Source organism: Oncorhynchus kisutch, unplaced genomic scaffold (assembly GCF_002021735.2).
Source record: "Oncorhynchus kisutch isolate 150728-3 unplaced genomic scaffold, Okis_V2 Okis06b-Okis10b_hom, whole genome shotgun sequence".
Classification (NCBI taxonomy): domain Eukaryota; kingdom Metazoa; phylum Chordata; class Actinopteri; order Salmoniformes; family Salmonidae; genus Oncorhynchus; species Oncorhynchus kisutch.
Genome location: NW_022261983.1, coordinates 2,384,611 through 2,404,175, shown reverse-complemented (window position 1 = coordinate 2,404,175; position 19,565 = coordinate 2,384,611). Strand labels below are relative to the sequence as shown.

Sequence of the window (19,565 nt, the reverse complement as noted above, 5' to 3'; positions counted from 1 at the left end):
TATCCGGACATAATGTAAACATTATGTCCGGATATGGTATTGTTAGCCATCAGGGATCCAATGGAGGAGAAGAGAACACCGTCTGGTACCAGTCACCATGACAGCTGTGAGTTGGGGAGGAGTGAGCACTTTGGGGCAGAGGTCAGGTCAGACGAAGTGAGGAAGAACAGATATCACTAAGGTTCTGTCTAGCAACAGAGATGCACTGGCTGTTCAGATGTGTAGGAGGAGACTCAGCAAGAGAAAGGGTTATAGTGCTTGTGTGAATATGTTTTTGTCTGTTCAGCTGTTCGATCCTTTGGGAAGAATAAACCTGGTTTAAGCTTTCATAGTGTCCATCGAGTTCTTATTCTGATAATTAGAACCCAACAACAGTTTTTAACAACCTGAGATATGCAAGTGATTTAGTAGTGGAAATGTCTGTGCGATCAATCAGTGAGATTGTTGTCTCTATTGCATTGATAAGAGTGCTATGAAAAATTGACAAGAGTGCTATGAGGAATTGATAAGAGTGCTATGAGGAATTGTGAGCAAAAGGCTAGTACTGTAGAGCTGTGGTCAGTGTAGTGACAGATCTAACTAAACTTATAATTTAGCAGAACAAAGTGTAAAATCTGTACATGAGTATGTTTACTAGTTCAGTGTACACACACACACACACACACACACACACACACACACACACACACACACACACACACACACACACACACACACACACACACACACACACACACACACACACACACACACACACACACACACACACACACACACACACACACACACACACACACACACACACACACACACACACACACACACTTCACTGGTAATAAAACGTTTACATTTTAACCAGCTAGTGTTGTCTTATATAAGTAGACAGTGGAGTTTGATCCCCTGGTCAGAAAGGAGACCAACATACACCATGCGAACTGCTATAGGACCGGCCAACTGGAATTAAACCCTGAGTCTGACTACAAGCTGACAGGTAAGTACTGTAGGGTTCAGTACACTTAAACGCAAGGTGACTATTGTCCTTGAGTTAATGTTTGGTGTGAGGATATATTATATTATATGAATGGTGTGAGGGAATTAAAACATGGACTGTAGTTAGTTGGTCTGGATAACACTTTACACCGAGGAGCTTCTCAGCATACACTGACTATACAAAATATGAACAAAATCTAAATACAAAAATCTCATTTTATTTGTCACATACACATGGTTAGCAGATGTTAATGAGTGTAGCAAAATGCTTGTGCTTCTAGTTCCCACAGTGCAATAATATCTAACAAGCAATCTAACTGTTCCCCAACAACTACCTAATACACACAAATCTAAAAGGGTGAATGAGAATATGTACATATAAATATATGGATGAGCAATGGCCAAGCGGCATAGGCAAGGTGCAATAGATGGTATAAAATACAGTATATACATATGAGTAATGTAGGATATGTAAACATGATTAAAGTGGCATTATTTAAAGGGGCATTTTTAAAGTGACTAGTGATCCATTTGTTAATGTGGCCAGGGATCTGGTCTCCATGTAGGCAGCAGCCTCTCTGAGTCAGTGTTTGCTGTTTAGCAGTCTGATGGCCTTGAGATAGAAGCTGTTCTTCAGTCTCTCGGTCCCAGCTTTGATGCACCTGTACTGACCTGCTCTTTCCATGACAGACTGACCAGGTGAATCCAACGTGATCCCTTATTGATGTCACTTGTTTAATCCCCTTCAATCAGTGTAGATGAAAGGGAGGAGACAACTTAAATAAGGCCTTTTAAACCTTGAGACATGGATTGTGTGTGTGTGCCATTCAGAGAATGAATGGGCAAGACAAAACATTGAAGTGCCTTTGAACGAGGTATAGTAGCACCGGCTTGTGTCAACAGTTTCCCATGTGTATCAAGAATGGTCCACCACCCAAAGGACATCCAGAAAACTTGAAACAACTGTGGGAAGCATTGGAGTCAACATGGGCCAGCATCCCTGTGGAACGCTTTCAACACCTTGTAGAGTCCATGCCCCGACAAATTGAGACTATGAATGAGGATAATGTATAAATCCGGTCAGGGTCCAGTGAGTATAGCGTAAAACCTGGATAATGTATAAAATCCAGTCAGGGTCCAGTGAGTATAGCGTAAAACCTGGATAATGTATAAACTCCGGTCAGGGTCCAGTGAGTATAGCGTAAAACCTGGATAATGTATAAAATCCGGTCAGGGTCCAGTGAGTATAGCGTAAAACCTGGATAATGTATAAACTCCGGTCAGGGTCCAGTGAGTATAGCGCAAAACCTGGATAATGTATAAAATCCAGTCAGGGTCCAGTGAGTATAGCGTAAAACCTGAATAATGTATAAACTCCGGTCAGGGTCCAGTGAGTATAGCGCAAAACCTGGATAATGTATAAAATCCGGTCAGGGTCCAGTGAGTATAGCGTAAAACCTGAATAATGTATAAACTCCGGTCAGGGTCCAGTGAGTATAGCGTAAAACCTGAATAATGTATAAACTCCGGTCAGGGTCCAGTGAGTATATAGCGTAAAACCTGAATAATGTATAAACTCCGGTCAGGGTCCAGTGAGTATATAGCGTAAAACCTGAATAATGTATAAACTCCGGTCAGGGTCCAGTGAGTATAGCGTAAAACCTGAATAATGTATAAACTCCGGTCAGGGTCCAGTGAGTATATAGCGTAAAACCTGAATAATGTATAAACTCCGGTCAAGGTCCAGTGAGTATAGCGTAAAATCTGGATAATGTATAAACTCCGATCAGGGTCCAGTGAGTATATAGCGTAAAACCTGTATATGTATGTGTACAGTGCTTTGGGAAAGTATTCAGACCCCTTGACTTATTCTGAAATGTGTTTTCCTCACCAATGTCCACACAATACCCCATAATGACATCACAATACCCCATAATGACATCACAATACCCCATAATGACATCACAATACCCCATAATGACATCACAATACCCCATAATGACATCACAATACCCCATAATGACAAAGCAAAAAAAGCTTTTACTTTTTTTTTTTGCAACATTATAAAATAAACTGAAATATTACATTTACATAAGTATTCAGACCCTTTACTCAGTATTTTGTTGAAGCACTTTTGGCAGCGATTACAGCAACGGGTCTTCTCAGGTATGAAGCTACAATCTTCGCACACCTGTATTTGGGGAGTTCCTCCCAATCCTCTCACGCTTTATCAGATTGGATGGGGAGTGACAGCTATTTTCAGGTCCCTCCAGAGATGTTTGAACTGATTCAAGTCCAAGCTCTGGCTGGGCCACTCAAGAACATTCAGACACCTGTCCTGAAGCCAGTCCTGTGTTGTCTTGGCTGTGTGCTGAGGGTTGTCCTGTTGGAAGGTAAACCTTCACCCCAGTCTGAGGTCCTGAGAGCTCTGGAGCAGGTTTTCATCAAGGATCTCTCTATACTTTGCTCCATTCATCTTTCCCTCGATCCTGACTAGTCTCCCAGTCCCTGCCACTGAAAGACATCACCACAGCATGATGTTGCCATCCCCATGCTTCACCGTAGGGATGGTGCCAGGTTTCATCCAGAGAAGTGACGCTTGGCATTCAGGCCAAAGAGTTGCATCTTGGTTTCATCAGAGCAGAGAATCTTGTTTCTCATGGTCTGAGAGTCCTTCAGGTGCCTTTTGGAAAACTCTAAGTGGGCTGTCATGTGCCTTTTACTGAGGAGTGGCTTCCTTCTGGCCACTCTACCATAAAGGCCTGATTGGTGGAGTGCTGCAGAGATGGTTGTCCTTTTTGGTGAATCAAGGTGAAAGCTATGATTCTTGGTCACCTGACCAAGGCCCTTCTCCCCCGATTGCTCAGTTTGGCTCTAGGAAGAGTCATGGTGGTTCCAAACTTCTTTCATTTAAGAATGATGGAGGCCACTGTGTTCTTGGGGACATTCAGTGCTGCAGAAATGTTTTGTTACCCTTCCCCAGATCTGTGCCTCGACACAATCCTGTCTGGGAGCTCTACGGACAATTCCTTCGACCTCATGGCTTGGTTTTTGCTCTGACATGCACTGTCAACTGTGGGACCTTTTATAGACAAGTGTGTGTCTTTCCAAATCATGTCCAATCAATTGAATTGACCACAGGTGTACTCCAATCAAGTTGTAGAAACATCTCAAAGATGATCGATGGAAGCAGGATGCACCTGAGCTCAATTTCGAGTCTCATAGCAAAGGGTCTGAATACTTATGTAAATAAGGTATTTCTGTGAATCTAGTGAATGGACTGTTTGGAGGCTCTATTGTGATTAGAATCAACAATGACTACATTTCCCGCACCAGCAGAATACGCAATCACTCCCTGAGAATTCCAGTGACCTTTGACCCAAGTATGGCTACCACTCAGGGGACCACCGTGCCCCCCTCCCAATCCCCAGGTTTAGGTGTACCCACCCTGGTCACCATAGACATTGTGGTGCTCGTTGTCTACTTCCTCCTTGTACTGGCTGTGGGCCTCTGGGTAAGTAGGAGCAAATATGGGAAAAGGCACCCTAATGGCATCCAAAATGGAACCCTATTCCTATGTAGCTGGCCAAAAGTAGTGCACTATATAGGGATTAGGATTCCATTTCTAAATGATTTGATTTATTCCAGACACATCAGTAGCTCTGGTGAGATTGACTGAAACATGTCATGTGCTCTATTGGGATTTGTTTGGTTGTTGCTCTACAGTATATTCTTGCATCTCAATCTCAAAGTAGAGTTGTTCTACTTCAGTACACTCCTTTACTCCTTCAGCACACTCCTTCAGTACACTAATTCAGCACACTCCTTCAGTACACTAATTCAGCACACTCCTTCAGCACACTAATTCAGTACACTAATTCAGCACACTAATTCAGTACATTACTTCAGTACACTACTTCAGCACACTCATTTACTCCTTCAGTACACTAATTCAGCACACTCCTTCAGTACACTAAGTCAGTACACCCCTTTACTCCTTCAGCACACTCCTTCAGTACACTAATTCAGCACATTCCTTCAGTACACTACTTCAGTACACTACTTCAGCACACTCCTTTACTCCTTCAGTACACTAATTCAGCACACTCCTTCAGTACACTAATTCAGCACACTAATTCAGTACACGACTTCAGCACACTCCTTTACTCCTTCAGCACACTCCTTCAGTACACTAATTCAGTACACTCCTTCAGTACACTCCTCCAGTACACTAATTCAGCACTCTCCTTCAGCACACATTAAAGTCTGAATAGAGAATGTGTGTAACAGTCAGTCCTTCCCTTCCAGTCCATGTGGAAAACCAAGCGGAGCACGGTGGATGGATACTTCCTGGCAGGAAAGAGCATGTCCTGGTGGCCGGTTAGTGAAAAGAAACAGAGATGTTGCTATGGAAACGACACACAAATGACATCCACTCAGTATGTTGAATGGATTCCAGATGTTTGATGCCAAGAGGAACCAGTGTTGATTTATTCCTCTTGTTCTGAATAGTCCAGGACCAAACCAGATGGTGAAACAAAGCAGTCCTTGTAATGTTATTGGGGTGGAAGTGAGATTTTATATTGGGAGATATGAATACTTTACAATGGGGTTGCCTTAAAGTCAGACATTGTTGTATTGTCACTCACACATTCTCTCTCTCTTTATCTCTCTGACACTCTCTCTCTGCAGGTGGGCACCTCTCTGTTTGCCAGTAATGTGGGTAGCGGCCACTTCATGGGCCTGGCAGGCTCAGGAGCTGCAGCGGGCATCAGTGCTGTGGCATATGAGTGGAACGTAAGACTATACATCTGGACATTATAATTCATTAGAAACTGGATGTGGATCTCTATTACAGATGCAGGATCTTAATTTGCTCACCCTGTTGCAGGAGAACGTTCCTGCAATGCAGGCAATTTAGGTTTAAAAAGGCTTCTGAAGTTTGGAATTTCCACTTAGAAATTTCAGAATTTCCATCACGACAAATGTATCAACCTCTACATAAATGTTTATTAATTACATACAATCCACACAATAATTGATATTTCCTGTTGCTACAGGAATAATTAAGACCCTACATCTGCATATGATTTTTGATAGGGCATATGGTTTAATGCAAACTTAAAAATATGACTTTTTTCATACTAAGCTTTGCATAAATCACAAGTATCGATGTCTCTGGTTGGCAGGGGATGCTGATGGTGCTGCTCTTGGGTTGGCTTTTCCTGCCCATCTATATCGCTTCTGGGGTGAGAGGTCAACACACACCTTTCTGTCAGTCCACTGTCTGTACTACTGAAATATCACAAACCCACAAGTAGGCCTACTGAAATTATATGTAACATCGAGCCAAGTATTTCAGCGCTCAAATACCTCATTACAGGCGAGGAGTTTTATTGAATATTCCTCTCTGTTTACTGAGACACAACACTTTCCTCTCTGTGTACTGAGGCACAACACTTTCCTCTCTGTGTACTGAGACACAACACCTTCCTCTCTGTGTACTGAGACACAACACCTTCCTCTCTGTGTACTGAGACACAACACTTTCCTCTCTGTGTACTGAGACACAACACCTTCCTCTGTGTACTGAGACACAACACTTTCCTCTCTGTGTACTGAGACACAACACTTCCCTCTCTGTGTACTGAGACACAACACTTCCCTCTCTGTTTACTGAGACACAACACTTTCCTCTCTGTGTACTGACACAACACTTCCCTCTCTGTGTACTGAGACACAACACTTCCCTCTCTGTGTACTGAGACACAACACTTCCCTCTCTGTGTACTGAGACACAACACTTCCCTCTCTGTGTACTGAGACACAACACTTTCCTCTCTGTGTACTGAGACACAACACTTTCCTCTCTGTGTACTGAGACACAACACTTCCCTCTCTGTGTACTGAGACACAACACTTCCCTCTCTGTGTACTGAGACACAACACTTCCCTCTCTGTGTACTGAGACACAACACTTCCCTCTCTGTGTACTGAGACACAACACTTTCCTCTCTGTGTACTGAGACACAACACTTTCCTCTCTGTGTACTGAGACACAACACTTCCCTCTCTGTGTACTGAGACACAACACTTCCCTCTCTGTGTACTGAGACAACACTTTCCTCTCTGTGTACTGACACAACACTTTCCTCTCTGTGTACTGAGACACAACACTTTCCTCTCTGTGTACTGAGACACAACACTTTCCTCTCTGTGTACTGAGACACAACACTTTCCTCTCTGTGTACTGAGACACAACACTTTCCTCTCTGTGTACTGAGACACAACACTTCCCTCTCTGTGTACTGAGACACAATACTTCCCTCTCTGTGTACTGAGACACAACACTTCCCTCTCTGTTTACTGAGACACAACACTTTCCTCTCTGTGTACTGACACAACACTTCCCTCTCTGTGTACTGAGACACAGCACTTCCCTCTCTGTGTACTGAGACACAACACTTCCCTCTCTGTGTACTGAGACACAACACGTCTCTCTCTGTGTACTGACACAACACTTCCCTCTCTGTGTACTGAGACACAACACTTCTCTCTCTGAGTACTGAGACACAACACTTCTCTCTCTGAGTACTGAGACACAACACGTCTCTCTCTGTGTACTGACACAACACTTCCCTCTCTGTGTACTGAGACACAACACTTCCCTCTCTGTGTACTGAGACACAACACTTCCCTCTCTATGTACTGAGACACAACACTTCTCTCTCTGAGTACTGAGACACAACACTTCTCTCTCTGTGTACTGAGACAACACTTCCCTCTCTATGTACTGAGACACAACACTTCTCTCTCTCTGAGTACTGAGACACAACACTTCTCTCTCTGAGTACTGAGACACAACACTTCTCTCTCTGTGTACTGACACAACACTTCCCTCTCTGTGTACTGAGACACAACACTTCCCTCTCTGTGTTCTGAGACACAACACTTCTCTCTCTGTGTACTGACACAACACTTCCCTCTCTGTGTACTGAGACACAACACTTCCCTCTCTGTGTACTGAGACACAACACTTCTCTCTCTGAGTACTGAGACACAACACTTCTCTCTCTGTGTACTGACACAACACTTCCCTCTCTGTGTACTGAGACACAACACTTCCCTCTCTGTGTACTGAGACACAACACTTCCCTCTCTGTGTACTGAGACACAACACTTCTCTCTCTGTGTACTGAGACACAACACTTCCCTCTCTGTGTACTGAGACACAACACTTCCCTCTCTGTGTACTGAGACACAACACTTCTCTCTCTGAGTACTGAGACACAACACTTCTCTCTCTGTGTACTGAGACACAACACTTCTCTCTCTGTGTACTGACACAACACTTCCCTCTCTGTGTACTGAGACACAACACTTCTCTCTCTGTGTACTGTGACACAACACTTCTTTCTCTGAGTACTGAGACACAACACTTCTCTCTCTGAGTACTGAGACACAACACTTCTCTCTCTGTGTACTGACACAACACTTCCCTCTCTGTGTACTGAGACACAACACTTCCCTCTCTGTGTACTGACACAACACTTCCCTCTCTGTGTACTGAGACACAACACTTCCCTCTCTGTGTACTGAGACACAACACTTCCCTCTCTGTGTACTGAGACACAACACTTCTCTCTCTGAGTACTGAGACACAACACTTCTCTCTCTGTGTACTGAGACACAACACTTCTCTCTCTGAGTACTGAGACACAACACTTCTCTCTCTGTGGACTGACACAACACTTCCCTCTCTGTGTACTGAGACACAACACTTCTCTCTCTGTGTACTGTGACACAACACTTTCCTCTCTGTATCCCTAACATGCAGGTGACAACCATGCCTGAATACTTGCAGAAGCGATTCGGGGGGAAGCGAATACAATTATTCATAGCTATTTTGTATTTATTCATTTACATCTTCACAAAGATATCGGTAAGTAAAGTCAAAACACTTCTATGTATCTCATCAGCTATTTACTTTCTCAATACAACATTGTTTTGGACGTGAATCTATTGAATGAATTGAAACCGCTTGCTCCGCTGCTGTGTGTGCATCATGCGTGCATGTGTCTGCGTGTGTGTGTGTAGGTGGATATGTATGCTGGGGCAGTGTTTATTCAACAGGCCCTGCAGTGGAACATCTATGTAGCTGTGGTGGTGCTTCTGCTCATCACTGCTCTCTATACTGTAACAGGTACCCTGCTATTCTCTCTCTCTCACTCTTTCTCTCTCTGTCTCTCTCTCACACACTCTCTCTCTCTCTCTCTCTCTCTCTCACACACTCTCTCTCGCACTCATTTTCTCTCTCTATGTCCCTTTCTCTCTTTCACTCTCTTCCAAAACAATCATATTTTTCCTAAAGTCTACCAGTTCAAACATACAGCCTTGTTCAGTGTTGTGCTGTGTTGTTTCAGGTGGTCTGGCTGCTGTCATGTACACAGACGCTGCCCAGACTGGCATCATGTTGATAGGAGCACTCACCCTCATGGGCTTCAGTAAGTCTCTGCTTTGGTGCTGTGTTGATCGGTGGCTACTGTATACACTGAGTATACAAAACATTAGGAACACCTCCCTAATATTGAGTTGCCTTAGAACAGCCTCAATTCGTTGGGGCATGGACTCTACAAGGTGTTGAAAGCTTTCCACAGGGATGCTGGCCCATGTTGACTCCAATGCTACCCACAGTTGTGTCAAGTTGTCTGGATGTCCTTTGGGTAGTGGACCATTCTTGATACACACGGGAAACTGTTGAGCGTGAAAAACCCAGCGGCGTTGCAGTTCTTGACACAAAGCAGTGCGCCTGACACCTATTACCATCTACACTGATTGAGGTGGATTTAAGTGCCATCAATAATGGATCCTAGCTGTCACCTGGTTAGACTATGTCATGGAAAGAGCAGGTGTTCCTAATGTTTTTTATACTCAGTGTATGATTCAAAGATAAATACTTTGTCTTTAATCAGAAAAACTTTCCAACTAGATTTGAGATTTCCTCAGTTATTGATTTTCATGTTTTTCACTCTCTGCATAGTTTACACTCTGTATAGTACAATACAGGGCAGTACAGTAGAGTACAGTACAGTACAGGGCAGTACAGTACAGTACAGTACAGTACAGGGCAGTACAGTACAGTACAGGGCAGTACAGTACAGTACAATACAGTACAGGGCAGTACAGTACAGTACAGGGCAGTACACTACAATACAGGGCAGTACAGTACAGTACACTACAGTACAGGGCAGTACAGTACAGTACAGGGCAGTACAGTACAGTACAATACAGGGCAGTACAGGGCAGTACAGTACAGTACAGGGCAGTACAGTACAGTACACTACAGTACAGGGCAGTACAGTACAGTACAGGGCAGTACAGTACAGTACAGTACAGGGCAGTACAGTACAGTACAGGGCAGTACAGTACAGTACAGTACAGGGCAGTACAGTACAGGGCAGTACAGTACAGTACAGTACAGGGCAGTACAGTACAGTACAGTACAGGGCAGTACAGTACACTACAGTACAGGGCAGTACAGTACAGTACAGGGCAGTACAGTACAGTACAGTACAGGGCAGTACAGTACAGTACAGGCAGTACAGTACAGGGCAGTACAGTACAGTGCAGTACAGGGCAGTACAGTACAGGGCAGTACAGTACAATACAGGGCAGTACAGTACAGTACAGTACAGGGCAGTACAGTACAGGGCAGTACAGTACAGTACAGTACAGTACAGGGCAGTGCAGTACAGTTTGCCTAACTGTCTAACTCTGCCCTACTCCTGTGGAGGTTTCGCTGAGGTGGGGGGCTGGAACGCCCTCCTAGAGGGGTATGCTACGGCCATTCCCTCTGTCCGCGACACTAACACCACATGTGGCATCCCCCGGGACGACGCCTTCCACCTGTTCCGTGACCCTGTGACCTCTGACCTGCCCTGGCCGGGCATTCTCCTGGGCATGTCCATACCCTCCATGTGGTACTGGTGCTCAGACCAGGTAACTGTGACACTGCTTAGGGACAGTCACTAGATGGCCAAGAGGAGAAGATCTGAGGTATCAGAATTGATACACCTTAAAGGGGAATGGAAACACTAGGCTTTAGAACACCATCTAACTTGAATTGTAAATCACCGTATTGGCATTGTTGCATCACTGGCAGGAGAGTTTTGATTCACCTTAATAATAAAACAGATGGATTGTTTAAGTGCTCTATATACTTGGGAGGCACATTCAGCTGCTCTGTCAACAGTTCCAGTCACTGATTCTGTGTTGTGTTGTATCCAGGTGATAGTGCAGCGCTCCCTGTCTGCTAAGAACCTGCTCCATGCTAAAGGAGGCTCCCTGCTGGCTGCCTACCTCAAGATCCTGCCCTTCTTCATGATGGTCCTGCCCGGCATGATCAGCAGAATACTCTACCCAGGTACAATGTCCTAAGTGCAAGGCTTTGGCAGTAACTCTAGAGAGGATACTGTACCTAGGTAAAACCTGCTGATACCACTATCAAACAAAGGAGAGACAGTATATTTACAGCAGCGTTGTTGTTGCGTCTAGACGAGGTGGCGTGTGGTGACCCTGAGGTTTGTACTGAGGTGTGTGGGAACCCAGTGGGCTGTTCAGACATCGCCTACGCCAAACTGGTCATGAAGCTACTGCCCTCAGGTGAGGAACTTTTCTTCTCTCTGTAACATGTTGTATATCTCCATCTGTCTTTGTCACTTCCTGTACACACAAACACCTTGTGGTATCCCAGGAGGTCTACCCCGGGGGGTGATAATAGAGGGGAGGTACGTGAGGCGATGTTGGCTCCCTCTGCTGGGAATACGGGAGCTGGGCACCCTGACACAGACAGCTCTAAGTGGAGGTAATTAGAGGAACGTGCCAACCAGCCGTGGAGGCCAAATAAAAGGAGCCCGGGGGCACCACGCGGGGGAGTAGGGGGAGAGACCGACACCAAGCCACAGTAGAGAAGGACCGAGCAAAACCTAAGTGATTTTCTTTGTTCTATTTATTTTCTGTCTTAGTAAAGATGTTTTTGTGGACTAAAGCCTCCCTGTCTCTGTGTCACTCTCTGCACGCTCAACCCAACACCCCGCGGTTTACCTGCTGTGTGTTTCTTCCACTCTCTAGACCTGCTTCTGTGTTTTTGTATTTTATCCCCCTTTTCATCTTATCCAATTACGATCTTGTCTCATCGCTGCAGCTCCCCTTGGGGCTCCGGAGAGGCGAAGGTCGAGTCATGTGTCCTCCTAAACATGACCCGCCAACCACGCTTCTTAACACCTGCCAGCTTAACCCAGAAGCCAGCCGCACCAATGTGTCAGAGGAGATACTGTTCAACTGAAGACCGAGGTCAGCCTGCAGGCGCCCGGGCGGCCACAAGGAGTCGCTAGAGCACGATGAACTAAGTAAAGCCCCCCACCCAAACCCTCCCCTAACGACGCTGGACAATCGTGCACCGCCCTATGGGACTCCCGGTCACGGCCGGTTGTGACACAGCCTGATTAAAAGTTACATTGAGATCTGATTGTATTCAGATCTTATAAGTGTAAACAAACAATATAAGGACAAGATCAGATTGAAGGACGCATGTTAGAGGCAGGTATAAACAGGGCTTCTGTCTCTTTCAAAATTACACATACACACTTCATGCGATGCGTACTGCAGAGAACAATGGAAGAGAACAATTATCAGTGAATTATCACAGTGAATTATTGAAATATTTGTCAATTAATCCCATAAGGGATGGGTTGCCAACTGACGATTTGACAGGAAAATAAAATGGCGTTGAAATGTCATACACACATGCACATTCTCCCTCTTTCACTCTCTCTCTCTCTCTGTGTATACTCTTCATGTCTCTCTCTCTCTGTACTCTCCATACTCCTGTCTCTCTCTCTCTCTCTGTGTGTACTCTCCATACTCCTCTCTCTCTGTGTGTGTGTACTCTCCATACTCCTCTCTCTCTGTGTGTACTCCCCATACTCCTCTCTCTCTCTCTGTACTCCCCATACTCCTCTCTCTCTCTCTGTGTACTCTCCATACTCCTGTCTCTCTGTGTACTCTCCATACTCCTGTCTCTCTCTCTCTCTCTCTCTCTCTGTGTACTCTCCATAATCCTGTCTCTCTGTGTACTCTCCATACTCCTGTCTCTCTCTCCCTCTCTCTGTGTACTCTCCATACTCTCTCTCTCTCTGTACTCTCCATACTCTCCCTCTCCCTCTGTGTACTCTCCATACTCCTTTCTCTCTGTGTGTGTGTACTCTCCATACTCCTCTCTCTCTGTGTGTACTCCCCATACTCTCCCTCTCTCTGTGTACTCTCCATACTCTCTCTCTCTCTGTACTCTCCATACTCTCTCTCTCTTTCTGTGTACTTTCCATACTCATGTCTCTCTCTCTCTGTGTACTCTCCATACTCCTCTCTCTCTCTCTCTGTGTACTCTCCATACTTCTGTCTCTCTCTCTCTGTACTCTCCATACTCCAGTCTCTCTCTCTGTGTACTCTCCATACACCTGTCTCTCTCCCTCTCCATACTCCTGTCTCTCTCTCTCTCTCTCTGTACTCTCCATACTATCTCTCTCTCTCTGTACTCGCCATACTATCTCTCTCTCTGTGCACTCTCCATACTCCTGTCTCTCTCCCTCTGTGTACTCTCCATACTCCTGTCTCTCTCTCCCTCTCCCTCTGTGTACTCTCCATACTCCTGTCTCTCTCTCCCTCTCCCTCTGTGTACTCTCCATACTCCTGTCTCTCTCTCTCTCTCTGTGTACTCTCCATACTCCTGTCTCTCTCTCCCTCTCCCTCTGTGTACTCTCCATACTCCTGTCTCTCTCTCCCTCTCTCTCTGTGTACTCTCCATACTCTCTCTCTCTCTCCCTCTCCCTCTGTGTACTCTCCATACTCTCTCTCTCTCCCTCTCCCTCTGTGTACTCTCCATACTCTCTCTCTCTCCCTCTCCCTCTGTGTACTCTCCATACTCCTGTCTCTCTCTCCCTCTCTCTGTGTGTACTCTCCATACTCCTGTCTCTCTCTCCCTCTCTGTACTCTCCATACTCCTGTCTCTCTCTCCCTCTCCCTCTGTGTACTCTCCATACTCCTGTCTCTCTCTCCCTCTCCCTCTGTGTACTCTCCATACTCCTGTCTCTCTCTCCCTCTCTCTCTGTGTACTCTCCATACTCTCTCTCTCTCCCTCTCCCTCTGTGTACTCTCCATACTCTCTCTCTCTCCCTCTCTCTCTGTGTACTCTCCATACTCTCTCTCTCTCCCTCTCCCTCTGTGTACTCTCCATACTCCTGTCTCTCTCTCCCTCTCTCTCTGTGTACTCTCCATACTCCTGTCTCTCTCTCCCTCTCCCTCTGTGTACTCTCCATACTCCTGTCTCTCTCTGTGTGTACTCTCCATACTCCTGTCTCTCTGTGTACTCTCCATACTCCTGTCTCTCCCTCTCTGTACTCTCCATACTCCTGTCTTTCTCTGTGTGTACTCTCCATACTCCTGTCTCTCTCTCTCTCTCTCTCTCTCTCTGTGTACTCTCCATACTCCTGTCTCTCTCCCTCTCTCTGTGTACTCGCCATACTCCTGTCTCTCTCTCTGTACTCTCCATACTCCTGTCTTTCTCTGTGTGTACTCTCCATACTCCTGTCTCTCTCTCTCTGTGTACTCTCCATACTCCTGTCTCTCTCTCTCTCTCTCTGTGTGTACTCTCCATACTCCTGTCTCTCTCTGTGTGTACTCTCCATACTCCTGTCTCTCTCTTGCTCTCCAGGTCTGCGTGGTCTGATGATGGCGGTGATGATTGCTGCTCTCATGTCCTCCCTCACCTCCATCTTCAACAGCTCCAGCACCATCTTCACCATGGACCTGTGGAGGCATGTCCGGCCCCGAGCAACCGAGTGGGAACTCATGCTCGTGGGAAGGTATACATACACATGCACTCATACTCATGCATACTCATACTCATGCATACTCATACTCATGCATACACATACTCATGCATACACATACTCATGCATACACATACTCATGCATACACATACTCATGCATACACATACTCATGCATACACATACTCGTGCGAAGGTACACATACACTATCCTCCTCAGGATGTTTGTGCTGGTTCTGGTGGTGGTGTCAGTGCTCTGGATCCCTGTGGTCCAGGCCAGTCAGGGAGGACAGCTGTTCATCTACATCCAGTCCATCAGTACCTATCTCCAGCCCCCTGTTTCCATCGTCTTCCTGACTGGATGCTTCTGGAAGAGGACCAATGAGAAGGTGTGCTTGTGTGTGTGTTGGGGGGGGGGGGGGGGGGGAATACAGAGTACAGTATGTGAGGTAGTGAAGGTGTCTGTAGTGAAGGCGTCTGTAGTGTAGTGAATGTGTCTGTAGTGAAATGATCTATAGTGAAGATTTGTAGTGAAGGTGTCTGGTGAAAATGTGTATAGTGAAGGTATTTGTAGTGAAAGTATGTGCAGTGATGGTATGTGTAATGAAGGTATGTGTAGTGAAAATGTGTGTAGTGAAGGTATATGTAGTGTGTAGTGAATTTGTGTAGTGAAAGTGTGTGTAGTGAAAATGTGTGTAGTGAAAGTATATGTAGTGTGTAGTGAATTTGTGTAGTGAAAATGTGTGTAGTGAAATTATTTGTAGTGGAGGTATGTATAGTGAAAGTATGTGTAGTGAAGCTGTCTGTAGTGAAGTTTTGTGTAGTGAAAATGTGTGTAGTGAAGGTATGTGCAGTGAAGGTCTCTGTAGTGAAGGTATGTAGGTGTGTGTAGTGAAATTGTGTGTAGTGAAGGTGTCTGTAGGGATTTGTAGTGAAGGTACAGTACTAGTCAAACGTTTGGACACAAACTACTCATTCAAGGGTTTTTCTTTCATTATTTCAATATTGTAGAATAATAGTGAAGACATCAAAACTATGAAATAACACATATCATGTCGTAACCAAAAAAGTGTGAAACAAATCCAAATCTATTTTATATTTGAGATTCCCACATATGCTAAGCACTTGTTGGCTGCTTGGGTCCAAACCTTCCCAAACAATCTCAATTGGGTTGAGGTCGGGTGATTGTGGAGGCCAGGTCATATGATGCCGCGCTCCATCGCTCTCCTTCTTGGTCAAATAGCCCTTACACAGCCTGGAGGTGTGTTGGGTCATTGTCCTGTTGAAAAACAAATTATGGTAGCCATGCTGGTTAAGTGTGCACTAGTGTTCACTAATCTGCCTCTCACAAAGACACTGCGGTTGGATCCAAAAATCTAACATTTGGACTCAAACCAAAGGACACATTTCCATGGGTCGAATGTCAATTGCTCATGTTTCTTTGCCCAAGCAAGTCTCTTCTTATTATTGGTGTAGTTTAGTACTGGTTTCTTTGCAATTCGACCATGAAGGCCTGATTCACACAGTCTCCTCTGAACAGTTGATGTTGAGATCTGTCTGTTATTTGAACTCTGTGAAGCATTTATTTGGGCTGCAATTTCTGAGGCTGGTAACTAATGAACTTATCCTCTGCAGCAAAAGTAACTCTGGGTCTTCCATTCCTTTGTTGGTCCTCATGAGAGCCAGTTTAATCTTAGAGCTTGATGGTTTTTGCGACTGCACAGTTCCGTATTGACTGACCTTCATGTCTTAATGTAATGATGGACTGTCGTTTCTCTTTGCTTATTTGAGCTCTTCTTGCCATAATATGGACTTGGTCTTTTACCAAATAGGGTTATCTTCTGTATACCACCCCTGCCTTGTCACAACACAACTGATTGGCTCAAATGCATTAAGGAAAGAAATTCCACAAATTAACTTAACAAGGCACACCTGTTAATTGAAATGCATTCCAGGTGACTTCATGAAGCTGTTTGACAGAATGCCAAGATTGTGCAAAGCTGTCATCAAGGCAGTGGCTACTTTGAAGAATCTCAAATCTCAAATATATTTTGACTTGTTTAACACTTTTTTGGTTACTACATGATTCAATGTGTTATTTCATAGTTTGTCTTCACTATTATTCTACAATGTAAGAAATAGTACAAAGAAAGAAAAACCCTTGAATGAGTAGGTGTGTCCAAACTGGTACTGTATGTGTAGTGAAGGTGTCTGTGGTGAAGGTGTGTGTAGTGAAGGTGTGTGAAGTGAAGATGTGTGAAGTGAAGGTGTCTAGTGTAGGTGTGTGAAGTGAAGGTGTGTGTAGTGAAGGTGTGTGAAGTGAAGGTGTGTGTAGTGAAGGTGTGTGAAGTGAAGGTGTCTAGTGTAGGTGTGTGAAGTGAAGGTGTGTGTAGTGAAGGTGTATGAAGTGAAGGTGTCTAGTGTAGGTGTGTGAAGTGAAGGTGTGTGTAGTGAAGGTGTGTGAAGTGAAGGTGTATGAAGTGAAGGTGTATGAAGTGAAGGTGTCTAGTGTAGGTGTGTGAAGTGAAGGTGTGTGTAGTGAAGGTGTGTGAAGTGAAGGTGTGTGAAGTGAAGAGATGAAATGTCCCTCCTTTGTGTTCTGCAGGGGGCTTTCTGGGGCCTGTTCCTGGGCCTACTGGTGGGCGGTGTGAGGATGGCCCTAGACTTTATCTATCCCTCACCACTGTGTTACCAGGAGGACAGCAGGCCTGATGTGGTGAAACATGTCCACTACCTCTACTTCTCCACCGTGCTGTCTCTGCTCACCCTGGTGGTGGTGGTGGGAGTCAGCCTGGCCACGGAGAAACCCAGCCCAGAGCAGGTGAGGGGAGGCTGGGGAGTGCTACTAAACCAGAGCTCAAATACAGTATATTGATAGTGATTGTGATGGCAATTGTGTATTTGAACAAATCAACCTATTGATTTCAACGACACTGTGATAAATTAAGAATTTGCATCTACAGTACTGTCTAAATCAAATATAAACTTGAGATAGACAGTGTAATAAATGTGAGCACGATATGGCCTATCACTAACCGTTGCTGTGTCTGTGTTGTTGTTGCTACGGAACAGATCAGCCGCCTCACCTGGTTCACCAGATTTGATAAGGTGGAGAAGAGCAGTGGAGCTTTAGAGACAGTAGAGACTGTGACTAGTGCTACAGAGACCGAGGAGAGTGCCGAGCAGGAGATAGAAGACAGAGAGCAGGAGAAGGCTAACGGAGAGACACACCTTCAGAGGAAAGGTGGGTAGTGTTGTCCCTTTTTAGGTAGCAGTAGGTTAAAACTGGTAAGTTGCTTCAACAATATTAAGGACCATGATTCATACAATACTCACAATCCCAGTGCTTGAAGTGGACTTGAAATAGGTGCCAGTACTCATTTTGGGTGCCAGTACTGTTTATATTTAGGTGCAGGAATAAGACAGCAATATTCTAGAAGATGCCGGTACTCAAAACTGAGGCGCCAGTACAGGTGTGTTCCAGTCCAAGTCAAACACTGCTCATACGCATATACCCACACTTCTCTCTCCCCAGTCTCCTCAGAAGCCAGTGTGAGGAGCCAGTCCAGGCTGAAGGCCGCCCTCTACTGGCTGTGTGGGATGGAGCGGCAAAAGGAGGGTGACAGCGCCCCACAACCCCCTCTTCTTCTCGACCCCGCTAGCTCTCTGGAAGAGGACCCATGCCTTAGCCACGTGGTCGACGCCAACCTCATCATCTGCCTCTCCATCGCCGTCTTTATCATTGGCTACTGGGCCTAGTGAGGAATTCTCAACAGCCAATGATATTGGCAGGGACAGGTGGAGCTTGGCCATTGCTGCAGCATCATCGGAGAGCTGCTGAAGTGTCACAGCAAAGGCTGTTATTTATTATTGTATAATAGCAATGTACAGGTTTTTTTTAACCCCTCCACCCCCCCTCCTCTTCAGAGGACAAATATCTTCATTTAGTTTTTACAGCTTTTTTTGCTACATACACATACATTTGACATACATGTTACTTTTATATAAAGCAGTCACATAACAATAATACATTACCACACACTCTTTAATCCCACCCCTCAGCCAATACCACCCCTCAGCCACTCTCAGCCCATACCACCCCTCAGCCCATACCACCCCTCAGCCCATACCACCCCTCAGCCCATACCACCCCTCAGCCCATACCACCCCTCAGCCCATCCCACCCCTCAGCCCATCCCACCCCTCAGCCCATACCACCCCTCAGCCAATACCACCCCTCAGCCCATACCACCCCTCAGCCCATCCCACCCCTCAGCCCATCCCACCCCTCAGCCCATCCCACCCCTCAGCCCATACCACCCCTCAGCCAATACCACCCCTCAGCCCATACCACCCCTCAGCCCATACCATACCACCCCTCAGCCCATACCACCCCTCAGCCCATACCACCCCTCAGCCAATACCACCCCTCAGCCCATACCACCCCTCAGCCAATACCACCCCTCAGCCCATACCACCCCTCAGCCCATACCACCCCTCAGCCAATACCACCCCTCAGCCCATACCACCCCTCAGCCACTCTCAGCCCATACCACCCCTCAGCCACTCTCAGCCCATACCACCCCTCAGCCACTCTCAGCCCATACCACCCCTCAGCCCATACCACCCCTCAGCCACTCTCAGCCCATACCACCCCTCAGCCACTACCACCCCTCAGCCACTACCACCC

At 45.8% G+C, this 19,565-nt stretch overlaps 1 protein-coding gene across 3 annotated transcripts; it reads left to right on the top strand.

Annotated features, from left to right (window-relative positions):
* The first annotated feature begins 891 nt into the window (after window positions 1-891).
* On the top strand, window positions 892-18,693 carry slc5a11 (solute carrier family 5 member 11). 3 transcript variants are annotated; one of them, XM_031814441.1, is made up of 16 exons: window positions 892-991; window positions 4,330-4,504; window positions 5,299-5,370; window positions 5,683-5,787; window positions 6,180-6,239; window positions 8,828-8,932; window positions 9,088-9,193; window positions 9,414-9,494; window positions 10,784-10,989; window positions 11,278-11,413; window positions 11,545-11,652; window positions 14,759-14,909; window positions 15,096-15,264; window positions 17,481-17,696; window positions 17,948-18,119; window positions 18,411-18,693. In XM_031814441.1, the coding sequence occupies exons 2-16, from the start codon at window positions 4,376-4,378 to the stop codon at window positions 18,632-18,634; spliced, it is 2,040 nt and encodes a 679-aa protein (XP_031670301.1). In that variant the 5' UTR covers window positions 892-991; window positions 4,330-4,375; the 3' UTR covers window positions 18,635-18,693. The 3 variants fall into 3 exon arrangements, with proteins under 3 accessions (XP_031670301.1, XP_031670303.1, XP_031670302.1); XM_031814442.1 differs by having other exon boundaries at window positions 923-991; window positions 4,327-4,504; XM_031814443.1 differs by lacking the exon at window positions 4,330-4,504 and having other exon boundaries at window positions 912-991.
* The last annotated feature ends 872 nt before the right edge of the window (window positions 18,694-19,565 follow it).

What these genes read in the sequence shown, in the direction of transcription:
- slc5a11 (XM_031814441.1), top strand. Translation starts at nt 4,376, where the DNA reads ATGGCTACCACTCAGGGGACCACCGTGCCCCCCTCCCAATCCCCAGGT. An exon ending in TGCTCTCTATACTGTAACAG is followed by an intron (nt 9,194 to 9,413) that starts GTACCCTGCTAT and finishes GTGTTGTTTCAG; the next exon opens with GTGGTCTGGCTGCTGTCATG. An exon ending in GACACACCTTCAGAGGAAAG is followed by an intron (nt 18,120 to 18,410) that starts GTGGGTAGTGTT and finishes CTCTCTCCCCAG; the next exon opens with TCTCCTCAGAAGCCAGTGTG.